Source organism: Hoplias malabaricus, chromosome 2 (genome assembly GCF_029633855.1).
Source record: "Hoplias malabaricus isolate fHopMal1 chromosome 2, fHopMal1.hap1, whole genome shotgun sequence".
NCBI lineage: Eukaryota > Metazoa > Chordata > Actinopteri > Characiformes > Erythrinidae > Hoplias > Hoplias malabaricus.
Window position 1 is genome coordinate 4,141,761 of NC_089801.1, and position 13,612 is coordinate 4,155,372.

The 13,612-nt window shown below is 43.4% G+C and overlaps 1 protein-coding gene across 1 annotated transcript in view; it reads left to right on the top strand.

Annotated features, from left to right (window-relative positions):
* The first annotated feature begins 11,836 nt into the window (after positions 1-11,836).
* nrxn2b (neurexin 2b) overlaps positions 11,837-13,612 on the top strand; it is an 86,777-nt gene continuing 85,001 nt past the window's right edge. Inside the window, 1 exon segment of the mRNA XM_066656621.1 lies at positions 11,837-11,841. Coding sequence (XP_066512718.1) covers positions 11,839-11,841 — 3 coding nt within the window. The 5' untranslated portion in view covers positions 11,837-11,838.

Sequence of the window (13,612 nt, forward strand, 5' to 3'; positions counted from 1 at the left end):
TGGACTCCAGTGTAGACACAGGAAGCTTCGTTTATTTTTGACTTAATGGTTTTCATATGGTTTTATTCAGAGTTTCTTATCTTTTTCTGCCAGATAGTTCCAATCAGCCAATACATTAAGAATACCACCTCCGGGGCTAAGATAAGACTCCCACAAGCTCTGGTTCCCAACTCCAGCCTCACATTAACCAAGGTTCCAATTCTCCATAGCCCAGTGCTGGGTGGGTTTATACCCCACTAGCCTACACTTAGCACTGAGCATGGTGGCTTTAGGTTTATGAACTGCAGCTCCAGAGTGGTCAGTATTATCTGTATGTTTTAAGTGATTTCTTAAACTGCATTGTTTCTATGAACGATGCAGTTTAAGAACTTCATTCAGATGGATGCACCCATGTATTTTTACACTTCTAGTGATCGTCTGAACAGTGTGTTCCCCCGCAGTCCTGACCTTTCCATCCTCTCTCAGTCTAAGACTTGTATGACACAGTACTAAGTGGAGTCTACTCTATTCATCGCTCAGACGGCAGCATTACGCAGAGAGCACTCCTCTAACATATATACTCTAAAGCCTCCTTTCACACCCACACCACCTGTTTAATAACTGCAATTACCCTCTCTCTCTCTCTCTCTCTCTCTCTCTCAAACACTCTGCTCTCTCTCGTTCCCTGTCTCTCACTCACTCAAATCTTTGTTTATCTTATTATTCCCTTTATAATTTCCTTATGATTCTCTCTCTCTCTCTCTCTCTCTCTCTCTCTCTCTCGCTCTCTCTCTCTATCTCTCACTCCTCTCTGATGGAGGACAGGGAAGAAGGCTCTAGCATTCTGAACAGTCGTCCAATCATTTTCTGTCATCCGCTCGATCCTTTCCTTGCAATTTGTCGCCTAGCAACGGAGCGCTGTTGTTTCAGTCTGGGGCTGATTCCTGGATAGAAGAGTGCTATTTATCCTCTCCACTTTCCCTCTCTCTCTCTCTCTCTCTCTCTCTCTTATTTTCCCTCCTCTGCTCTTCCCTCTCTTGTCTTGTTCCTACATTTTTCCCCCATTTTTCACTGCTTTGCTTTTCTTCAATCTCAGTGTGTTATCAGTTGCTGGCTCTCTACACACACACACACACACACACACTACTGCTACAACTACACATTACACTATATTGGCACAGAAGGTGTTTTGGAAAGAGATTTACAGGATTTATGTAGCATTAGAGGTTAATTTGGTTAAAATGTGTAATATTTACATAAACCCCAAGATACAGAATTGAGTTTATATTAAAGAAAAATAATGATAATAAATAGTCTTCCACACTTTTTTCAGTCCTGATATTTATCATCTGACACTCTTTACTAACTTTAATTGTGCTGCATACATTCATGAACACAATGAAACATAAAAATACACAATGAAATGTAAGACCTAACGTCATAACAGTGACTGTCAAACAAACTCCAGAGCCATTTCATTTCTGTGTACACTTTTGATTTCAAAGCTCTTCATATCAGAACCCCCACTAGCTCTGATTCTGCATTACGCTAAATCTGGAGGGTAGGAAGTTAATGGAGCTGTACTCCCATACATTAGCGCTGAAGCTGTAGTTAATGTGAAGCTAAGCTATGACCCCTGTGAGCCTTGATGAATGTGTGCAGGTTGGTGGTCTTTGAGACCATTTTGTCGTCCATTTTGTGGCGTCCATTTCACAGTGTTTGACTCCAGATGGCTGCTGTCGATGGCTGAGGCTCGGGGGGCTCTAATTTCTGCTTTCTGAAGGAGGGATGAGCAGCATTACACAAAAGAAGTGTGGCATTGGACGCACATCTGCCAAAGAAGAGAGAAAATGAGAGGTTAGAGAGAGTGTGAGGGTGAGAGAGTGTGAGGGTGAGAGAGAGAGAGGGAGAAAGAGAGAGAGAGAGAGAGAGAGGCAGAGCCAGCAAACAGATGTTTCTCATCTTCTTTTGAAATGTCACAAGTGGATGTGTTATGTCTGTATTTGTGTGTGTGTGTGTGTGTGTGTGTGTGTGTGCAGCACACCACAGGCTACTCATTGATAATCTATGCACATTTACAAGCCCACCGCCACACAACAACCCTTTGATTCCATTTGATTCTCTTCTGTGATTAGTATACAGCTCCGTTCAGAAGTCATTACATATTATTATTATATTAGAAAACTTTAGAAAGTCATAGTGTACATTCTGGGAATAAGTGGAAATTAAACAAATGATTAAAATATATAGAACATATAATTGTTCTTAAAGATTCCACCTCAAAAAAAGTGTTGAAGCTTTTATTTGTGTGTGTGTGTGTGTGTGTGTGTGTGTGTGTGTGTGTGTGTGTGTGTGTGTTCTGGACTACTACGGCTAGTTAGAAGGGTCAAACTAGGAAAATGGGTCAACAACCTTAATATTTAATGCTTTAACGTTTACAGCTCTATAAAATAGTAACAGATTAATTAAGTCTTGTGTCTTTACATTCAATTACTTATTGATTATCTCAGCATTGGGCTACAGTGCTCTGCTTGTGTGGGTTTCTGTGAGACACGGAGGGAGTGATCAGGAGGGAGAGAGAGAGAGAGAGGGAGGGAGGGAGAGAGAGAGAGAGAGAGAGAGAGAGAGAGAGAGAGAGAGAGAAAGCAGGAGAGAGACAGAGAGAGAGAGAGAGAGAGAGAGAGAGAGGGAGAGAAAGAGAGAGAGATAGAGAGTGAGAGAGAGAAAGGAGGGAGAGAGAGCGAGAGAGAGAAAGGAGGGAGAGAGAGAGAGAGAGAAAGGAGGGAGAGAGAGAGAGAGAGAGAGAGAAAGGAGGGAGAGAGAGAGAGAGAGAGAGAGAGAAAGAGAGAGAGAGAGAGAGAGAGAGAGAGAGAGAAAGGAGGGAGAGAGAGAGAGAGAGAGAAAGAGAGAGAGAGAGAGAGAGAGAGAGAGAGAGAGAGAGAGAGAGAGAGAGAGAAAGGAGGGAGAGAGAGAGAGAGTGAGAGAGAGAGAGAGGGAGAGAGAAAGGAGGGAGAGAGAGAGAGAGAGAGAGGTTCAAGCTTCCCTCTTGCTTCCAATTTGAAAACATCCACTGCTGTGTGTGTCTTTCCTTCCCGTGTGAGAGAACAGCAGCACACTGTGGGTCTGAAAGGATGTGGAGATGCTGAATAATTAATAATGCTCATAATAGTAATTAAATGAATGAAAGGAGGTTTCTGACTGTTTTTTGTGGACTGCATTATTTCAGTAAACTCTGTGTTTACAGTGAAGTCGCTGTAGTTTGAGATCCTCCAGAAGTCTGTGTGAAACTGTGCTCTACACTGAGTGAACATGAGGCCTGACTGGTTTGGAGAAATGATCGAAATGTGATTTTTTTGGTCTAATATTGCAATTGTGGTTGAAATTACAATTATTTTCTATAAATTAATAATAATAATAATAATAATAATAATATTAAAAATAATAATGCAATTTATTTATATAGCACCTTTTATACATTACAAATGCAGCTCAAAGTGCTGAACAGTACAGAATTAAAATAGAAAGAAAAAAATAAAACAGATAATGGATTTACAAAGTCTAGCGAGTAAATACATCATAATTAAAGACAAAACAGATCACTCCAATCAAGGGGGGGGGGGCATAAGAATTAAGAAAATAAGAATCATAATTAAAAAGAATAGATAAAAGAGCTTCATTGGAAGAAATAAATAAATAAAATATAATAAATAATTAAATTTAAAGAAACCAACTAAAACAATAAGTGATAGTAACAGGAGTAAGATGTCTGACTAATTATAAGCTCTATTAAAGAGGAATGTTTAAAGTTGTCGTTTTAAAAATATCCACTGAGTCTGCGTCTCTAACGTTGTATGGTGAAGTGTTCCAGAGCTTGGGGGCGTAGGGGACGAAGGCTGCGTCCCCGGTTTTATTTTGGGGGGACTTTGGGATATTTAGCAGGCCTCCTGTAGAGGACCTGAGGGTCTGTGAAGGGACAGAAAACTACAAAGACTCGTGATGTACGAAGGTACTCAATCATGTAGAGCTTTATACACAAGTAAAAGGACTTTAAAATCAACTCTATACCGGAATTATGTGCTCTCTCTTCCTGGTTCTGGTTAAAAGTCTGGCAGCAGAGTTCTGGATAAGCTGGAGTTTTTCAGTTGAACGGTTGTGAAGACCATTCGTTCATTCATTTATTCATTCATTATCTGTAACCCTTATCCAGTTCAGGGTCGCGGTGGGTCCAGAGCCTACCTGGAATCATTGGGCGCAAGGCGGGAATACACCCTGGAGGGGGCGCCAGTCCTTCACAGGGGAACACACACACACACATTCACTCACACACTCACACCTACGGACACTTTTGAGTCGCCAATCCACCTACCTACGTGTGTTTTTGGACTGTGGGAGGAAACCGGAGCACCCGGAGGAAACCCACACAGACACAGAGAGAACACACCACACTCCTCACAGACAGTCACCCGGAGGAAACCCACGCAGACACAGGGAGAACACACCACACTCCTCACAGACAGTCACCCGGAGGAAACCCACGCAGACACAGAGAACACACCACACTCCTCATAGACAGTCACCCGAAGGAAACCCACACAGACACAGAGAGAACACACCACACTCCTCACAGACAGTCACCCGGAGGAAACCCACACAGACACAGGGAGAACACACCACACTCCTCACAGACAGTCACCCGAAGGAAACCCACACAGACACAGAGAGAACACACCACACTCCTCACAGACAGTCACCCGGAGGAAACCCACGCAGACACAGAGAGAACACACCACACTCCTCACAGACAGTCACCCGAAGGAAACCCACACAGACACAGAGAGAACCACCACACTCCTCACAGACAGTCACCCGGAGGAACCCCACACAGACACAGGGAGAACACACCACACTCCTCACAGACAGTCACCCAGAGGAAACCCACGCAGACACAGAGAGAACACACCACACTCCTCACAGACAGTCACCCAGAGGAAACCCACGCAGACACAGAGAGAACACACCACACTCCTCACAGACAGTCACCCAGAGGAAACCCACGCAGACACAGAGAGAACACACCACACTCCAGTCTTGTTGTTGTAAAAACCAACGTACTTTAGAAATGTTTCTCAAATGGAAGAAAGCTATTTTCGTCACCTTATTGATATGTGGTTTAAAAGTTCATTCAGAATCTAAAATTACACCCAGGCTGGAAGTTTCTTCTTTGGGGCCAACTAAGAGTATTTCTGCCTTATCCTCATTTCATTTAAGAAAAGTGTTCCTCACCCATTGGTTAATTGTGGATAGGCAGGTAGTGTCCGCAGTTACGGTCCAGGGCTGTGTTAACATCTAGGAAAACCTGTCTGTAATTATGAGCACTGACTGTAGAGCACCAGATGGTCATTGAGATGTGGCTGTGGTACACTGTTTGCTTGCTTGTGATTGGACGAAATAAAGAAGCGAAATATTCATATTTAAATATTAAAATATTGTTCCTGATTATGTAGACTGAATTTTAAATGCACAGAATACGTCTTCGATTACTGTTTCTTAAAGTTATTTCCGTATTTCCTTGCACACAAATGCACTAGGGTGTACTGAGCCAACACACACACACTCTCACACACACACACACACACAGAGAGAGAGAGAGAGAGAGACAGTCATTCCCAGCACTCTGGGAGCAGTTGGGCATTTCAGCTGTGGATTGTGCTGCTCCTTCACTCCCTCTTCTCCAAGTTTCCTGCCATTTCTGTGGATGGAGGCAGCAACCTTCTGGTCCCGAGCCCACTTCTCTAACAGTTAGCTCCCAAATTTATGATGGTGTTGTCCTTCATAGAGAGGAAATGGATGGAGCTAAAATAATCCAGAAGCAAAGAAATGGATTTGAACTTGAATTTGACTGATCACTGTAACCTACAGATCCCGGGATATTTTTACAGGAGTGGTCTGGCACTTGCTTGAGTCTGCATTCATCTGACCCATTCTTTTTTATTACATAAATATATATTCACTCAGACTCTGCACTGAAGAGATAAGCCAGTAATATTAAATGTAGCAGCACTGTCATGTCCAGCTTATTAAACTACTGCCTGCACACAATCATCAGTTGCAAACGCAGCGAATTACCCAAAAGGCTGGGATATTATCTGCCACACTTTGCACCTGTTTGAATGCAGAGTGGGTAAATGAGTAGTGCCCTGCCTGCCGAGTAATACATGGGAAAACAGAAATGGCTGCAGATAGGAGGATAAATTGGACCTCTCTTTTAATGTAGATGTTAAGTTGAAGCCACCTTATCTTAGTGTGTGTGTGTGTGTGTGTTTGGATACAATTTTGTCATTTGTATTTTTACCTGCAGCCACTTTGTCAGAGTTGATTATACAAAGAGAGGGGAGAGGGATGCATCATGTGAGATAAACAACTCAGTTCCGAACACAAATCCTCGCCATGGCATTAGCTTACTTTACTCAGGCTGCACCGTATGGACCAAACACCATGAGGCGATTATGTCACTGAATACTTACAACCTGATAGGTGCCTTTTTAATGTGATGTTATTAAAGAGTGACCTGCGTCCTGCTGAGGAAGTTCTGCTCACAGAAGGTCACTCGGGATTTGATAGACTTTTTACAGTCACAGATTGTTGTAATTAATAATGTAAATTGACAGTGGAAAGGGCGGCACGGTGTCACAGTCACACAGCTCCAGGGGCCTGGAGGTTGTGGGTTCGATTCCCGCTCCAGGTGACTGTCTGTGAGGAGTGTGGTGTGTTCTCCCTGTGTCTGCGTGGGTTTCCTCCGGGTGACTGTCTGTGAGGAGTGTGGTGTGTTCTCCCTGTGTCTGCGTGGGTTTCCTCCGGGTGACTGTCTGTGAGGAGTGTGGTGTGGTCTCCCTGTGTCTGCGTGGGTTTCCTCTGGGTGACTGTCTGTGAGGAGTGTGGTGTGTTCTCCCTGTGTCTGCGTGGGTTTCCTCTGGGTGACTGTCTGTGAGGAGTGTGGTGTGGTCTCCCTGTGTCTGCGTGGGTTTCCTCTGGGTGACTGTCTGTGAGGAGTGTGGTGTGTTCTCCCTGTGTCTGTGTGTGTTTCCTCCGGGTGACTGTCTGTGAGGAGTGTGGTGTGTTCTCTCTGTGTCTGTGTGGGTTTCCTCCGGGTGACTGTCTGTGAGGAGTGTGGTGTGTTCTCTCTGTGTCTGCGTGGGTTTCCTCCGGTTGACTGTCTGTGAGGAGTGTGGTGTGTTCTCCCTGTGTCTGCGTGGGTTTCCTCCGGGTGACTGTCTGTGAGGAGTGTGGTGTGTTCTCCCTGTGTCTGCGTGGGTTTCCTCTGGGTGACTGTCTGTGAGGAGTGTGGTGTGTTCTCCCTGTGTCTGTGTGGGTTTCCTCCGGGTGACTGTCTGTGAGGAGTGTGGTGTGTTCTCTCTGTGTCTGTGTGGGTTTCCTCCGGGTGACTGTCTGTGAGGAGTGTGGTGTGTTCTCTCTGTGTCTGCGTGGGTTTCCTCCGGTTGACTGTCTGTGAGGAGTGTGGTGTGTTCTCTCTGTGTCTGTGTGGGTTTCCTCCGGTTGACTGTCTGTGAGGAGTGTGGTGTGTTCTCTCTGTGTCTGCGTGGGTTTCCTCCGGTTGACTGTCTGTGAGGAGTGTGGTGTGTTCTCCCTGTGTCTGTGTGGGTTTCCTCCGGGTGACTGTCTGTGAGGAGTGTGGTGTGTTCTCTCTGTGTCTGTGTGGGTTTCCTCCGGGTGACTGACTGTGAGGAGTGTGGTGTGTTCTCTCTGTGTCTGCATGGGTTTCCTCCGGTTGACTGTCTGTGAGGAGTGTGGTGTGTTCTCTCTGTGTCTGCATGGGTTTCCTCCGGTTGACTGTCTGTGAGGAGTGTGGTGTGTTCTCCCTGTGTCTGCGTGGGTTTCCTCCGGGTGCTTCGGTTTCCTCCCACAGTCCAAAAAACACACTTTGGTAGGTTGATTAGTGACTCAAAAGTAACCGTAGGTGTGTGTGAGTGAATGTGTATGTATCCCCGCCTTGTACCCTGAATTGGATAAGCGGTTACAGATAATGGATGGATGGACAGTGGAGCCGACCAAAGCCATAGTACCTGAATACCAGACCAGACAAACCCACTGAGGCTAAGCATGTTTATTTCTGTCCAGTTCTTGGATGGGAAACCTTCACCTAGGAAAGCTGGAGTGGTGCTGGTGTGGCCAAAAGGGGGCACTATCCCTGTGGTCTGTGTGGATCCCAATGTCTGGGTGTGACGACGTGAACATGGTACTGAATAAATACCAACATCCTTTGGATCTGATATAAAACAAGGGTTCTGACTTTTTTGAGGTCATTAAAGACTCCTGAACATTTCCTGGAAGAGTGTCAAGGTGTGAATCCAAAGTCGGACTAAATCTGCCGCTGTGGTCACTCGCTCTGGCTTTCTGATCGTCCCAATCTTCAGTAAACCCACTTGGTCACTCCCTCTTGTCTCCTCTCTACCTAATAGCAGGTGTGTGGTGAGGGGGTGGTGCAGATCAGCTGTTCCTTCATCATATATGTGGAGGCTGCACGTTTCAAGACAGATTGTTATTTCAACTATATACAAGGGACACAGTGAATTGAAACAATGTTCCTCCAGATCCATGGTGCAGACAGAAACACGAGTGCAACACGGTACGCGCACCTACAGCACATTGGTGAAGCTGAAGAGACTTTGAGGGCCTAGAAAAGTGCTGTAGAAGTGGAATTATCATTCACTCAAACAACTCCACATTTCGTACAAAAAAACATATAGAAAAGTGAAGATGATTCCACTTAAAGTTTCACCCTGGTGTGTTTGTGGAGTTTTGTCATAATGTGGATGAGAACTCGAGGTGAAGGTTAGTCTGTGGCTCTGAGCAGCGTTTGATTTTGCTTCTCACAGTTCCTCTCCCTGCAGTCAAACGCTGATTATCTTTCTCACTCCGCTCCAATATGATCATTATCCCTTCTAATGCACTTACTCCATTTCATTAATCCTTTACAAACAGGCTGTTTGCTAGTGATGGAAATGACTCTTGAGTATAAAGATCAATGACGCTATCATCGGTTTTAATGAGCTACTTCTCCAAGCTTGTTCACTCTATAAGATTATATCCTGACATCTCTAAAGTGTACTTCCAGATCAAACAACATCTATCCTTTAAGACCAGTGTGTGTGTGTGTGTGTGTGTGTGTGTGTGTGTGTGTGTGTGTGGGTAGGCTTGTATTGGTATGCCTTGTATTGACTCTGTCAGGAGAACCAAAGAAAATAAAGGCCTTACGAAATCCTCTTAATTACTTAAAATTTTAAGCTATTTTTTCCCCCTCTTTTTTAAGTGAGTGCTGTCAAGGTGGAAACTACCGGTCTGTTTTTGCTGCCACGGACCCAGCCACACAGACCCCGAGGAACTCGAAACTTGAAAGGGAGACCTCTGGTGACGATAAACTCCATCCTGGAGGAACAGGGCAGCCTTATTCTTAAGCGAGGGGAGATCTCAAGGGACAACCATCATCTCCAGAAGTGGTATGTGAGCCAATGTCTGTCCTGCACAGCAGACCGATGCTCTACTAACTGAGCAAACCCAGTTCACATGCCACCTCTGGAGGGATGATGGTTGTCTCTAGAGAGTCAGGTTTCCACAAGGTGCGAGGTGTGCTCTCACTTAAGGCCAAGGCAGCCCTGTTCCTCCAGGTTGGAGATTCTCTCACCGAAGGGGTTTGGAGTTCCTCAGAGAGCTGGATCTGTAGAAGTGCCAGCAGACCACTGGATTCCCCTGTGTTTGTTTTGTTTTTAAATGCTTAAGAATTTGAAAATGTGGTAGAATTTCATTTAGAAATTGTTCAAAATGCGTCCAAACAAAAATCAAAGCTCCCTTTCAAATTTAAACGTAAAATGACCATTTTGTCCTGACTGCAACAAGATACAGTATAATAAGACACAGGTAGGCCCTCACAAACACAAACACGCCGGTGTCGGTGTGTGTGTGTGTGTGTGTGTGTGAGATAACACATATCAGGAGAATATAGCTTTACCTTTTAATGCCCCTTCCCAGCCCACAGCACTGTCAGCTGTTCCTCAACAGAAGTCTAATTTATTCCCTTGTCCTCCGTGGCCCTGTTGCCGCTGACAGTGGAATACATCAACCCTCAGAACAGCTTCTGTGTGAAACGGCTCATTAATGGATTTTCATATTCTCTTACCAGGCCTTTAATGTTCGCCCTAAAGCCAGCAACACAGTCAGCCTGTGGAAACATACAGCATTCAGGGCTCAGAGTTAGAAACTTGGCAGCTGTAGCTGACATTGTCCCTCGGTGTGTGTCAATTACAGCTAGAACTGCCACAGCTTGGAAGACAGGGTGGGAGGGCTGAGGCTGAAGGCAGACCAGAGATGATGCAGTGTATACAACATATGTATGCACAGACACACACACACACACACGCACACACACACATACACACACACACACACACACACACAAACAGAATCAAGAGTAGGGTCAAACTAAGCTTAAATTAAAATATGATTATTTTTTAGTGCATATGCATTTTAATACGGGGATCTGGAGCCCACCAACCCATGCACTGTGAAACAAGACCACCCAGTATATTTTCTGTTGCATGCCACAAAATGAGTTCTGCTTATTGTGTCAAGCGCAGAGACTCTGTAATCAGCGCTGGACCCGCATTAAACTGTAAGAGCACTGAGTAAAAATGGAGAACAGTGAAGAGAACAGAGTAAAAACAGCTAAACCTCTGCTCGGTTCGAGGTGAAGAGAGCCTTATTATTATTTAAAGGAAGTGGCTCTGAAACCGGACTTTCTACACTATTTTATTTTGGAAAATAAAGTTAATGGTGATACTTGGGAGATCGGCAGGGTTGACAAGGCATGGATCTCTGTGATGTTTTGGGAATGATTGTCATTTGATGAGACACTAAATGCATTTGCATTCTTTTCCAGGTCCAAGAAGGCTTGTGGCATCCGTGGCATCTCTTCTGTTTCTCTTCCGCTCTTTCTTGCGCAGTGTCCGTCTCATTCACTCTTGTGCAGTTTTAAAAATTGCAGAACATGCTTCCTGCTGACGGTTATTTGTTTCTGATTTCAAAAATGGCTCCCACATCAGATCTCTCAGCGGTCCCCCAATGAAACAAGTAGTATGGCAAGCCAATCTGAACAAAATTCTCTGCAGTGATGCTTCTTTGTCGCTTGTGCCTGTCCCGTTCAGCACAGGCCACAACCACGTCCAGGACTAGCCAATCAGAATGATTACTAATGCTTTTCCTCCAATCCTTGTCACTCAAACAAGAGCCCCACCCCCTTATCTTCCCCTCTCTCTCTCTCTCTCTCTCTCTCTCTCTGGAAGTTGTTTTATGCTAACTCTTGTGTCTTCTTACTAACCAAACAGCTTCAAAATTCTTCCAGTTTTGTGTTGTTCTTTTCCTTACCTTTTGTGTTGAAATGACTAACATTGTCTCATCCATGGAATGTCGGACCATCTATTCTTTTCTCTTCTTAACTTGTACTTACGTACTAACCTGTTTATGATATTGTCATTATTTAATTTAATTGACAAACCCTTCAATGAAGAGATTAATATAAAATAAAATGAGCACTTGATTTCCTCATTTGGATCATTTCTCTCTTTTGAAACTAATTTAAAAAAAATGAACCTCTTTGTTCAGTTTGCTACTCAAAAACACAACAGGTTGGCCTCCAACCATCTCCTACCAATCGAATCTTAGAGCTCTGTCTCCACTGAAGAGGTGGAAAGTTTAAAATGACCTTTATTGAGTTCACGGTTTGTCACTGTTATTTTTTTTCTTCCCCTCCCCTATTTTCTCCTAAAGCACTCAGGCATTGGACACGCTATGGTAAACAAACTGCATTATATGGTAGATATCATTCTAATTGTCTTATACTTTGGTTTGCCCTGGATTTCCGTTTCCTCTTTCTATTCTGTTTTGCTTTTACTGACTACACAAACTCCCATCGGTCTCAAGGTAGCAAGAAAAACGTTAAATATTCATATCTTTTCTCTTTCACTTTTTAAAAATCTTTTTATTTTCTGTTTTTTTTTACCCATCCGAAGCTCATCTGTTCCCTAAACTTGCGAGGTCTAAAGTAGTTAGCTATATTTAAGTTAAAAATAAATATATCCCTTAGCTACAGTTTAGGTATTTTTTCAAATATTGTAGCCCCTTTTGCGTTTTTTTTCCATTTTGTTTTTAAAAAATAATAATAAACAATAGAATGAACTTAAAACTGAGTATCAACCGCCCTCTGCTTTGACTCCAGTGACAGGCAGTAAGAATTTAGCAATAAAAAGGTTCTAAACTGCGTAAATAAATGAGATTGAGACTGTAGTTGACTGTAGTTAGATGTTATTATTTGTTAACGTTGCCCAGTGCTGTTGGTATATTAACTCAACATTTCCATCTCAGTTTTTCCATGTTCGTGGGAGCATCAACTCAACTCAACATCCCCGTATCTATCAGCCCACGTTTGGTTTTCATTTATAATTTTAAGTCACTGATGCTCAGATCCAGGGACGTACTGAGAACACAAAAGTATCTGATGAGTCCACATTGTGCTATGGTTGTGAATGCTGGAGAAAGGAGGCACATGATGCATCCTCCCAGCTGTCTTTGCCTTGGAAAGCTTGAGGGAGTTATAGTGTTAATGTAATAATTCATTGAAGTAGACATGATTGTGCTGTTTCTTAATGAGGTGATGTTTATTAAATTAACAACACAGTAGTTAATTGCTTCCAAATGAATAATTGTTTAATTAGACTTTGTTTGCACAATGGAAAAGCATTGTGTTAATTAAGTACAGTCAACAGTTACTTATCATAATCTGGAACGCGAGTCGCTAGAAAAAAATAATAATAATGGGATCTATTGCTTGAGTTTTTCCAGATGTGGAATTGTTGGCTTTAACGGTAAAACCGTAGTCCATCTTTAGTCAGAAAGTAGCATCTTACTGCCTGATACTGGACTCATAACAGCATGGGCACACCAGCCCTGCCACAGAGCTGCATGAAGGCATGTAGGGAAATTTCCGGAATGGAAGGACTGTGTCCGATAGACTGTGTTCATTAATACTAACACTAACTCGAAAACCCTTTATCTGGCCTCCTTCACCCTGCATGACCAAATCAACCTGACATTCTGTTATTTTTGACAACTTACTACATTCCCCAGTTATATATGTATATGTATATATCACTTTGAACAAATATATACATACATATATGAATTGTTTGAATAGTCTCCCAAGAACTACCCTTCGGTCACTGTTTTCCTGCTAGAGCTGTTTTATTTTTCGTTGTAAAAATAAAGACATTACTAAACCAAATAATGACCTCCCCCCCCCCCCTCCCTCCCTACGTTCCTTCCTTGCTGAAAAGGAAAAGAAGAAAGGAAAAAAGAAGTGAGAGAGAGAAAGGGCTTTTATCTTTTATCGCTGAGTGGAGAAGGAAGCGAGACGTCCACTCGCCCGTTTATCCACTGTGTAATTTCGAGGAGTTCGAGGAGAATAAGTCCATGTCGTAGCTATAGTTGTTTTTATGATCGATGCTGTAGGAGAATGAGGAACACTATTATATATGCATCAGTATGCAATTACCGTGCTTTAATGAAC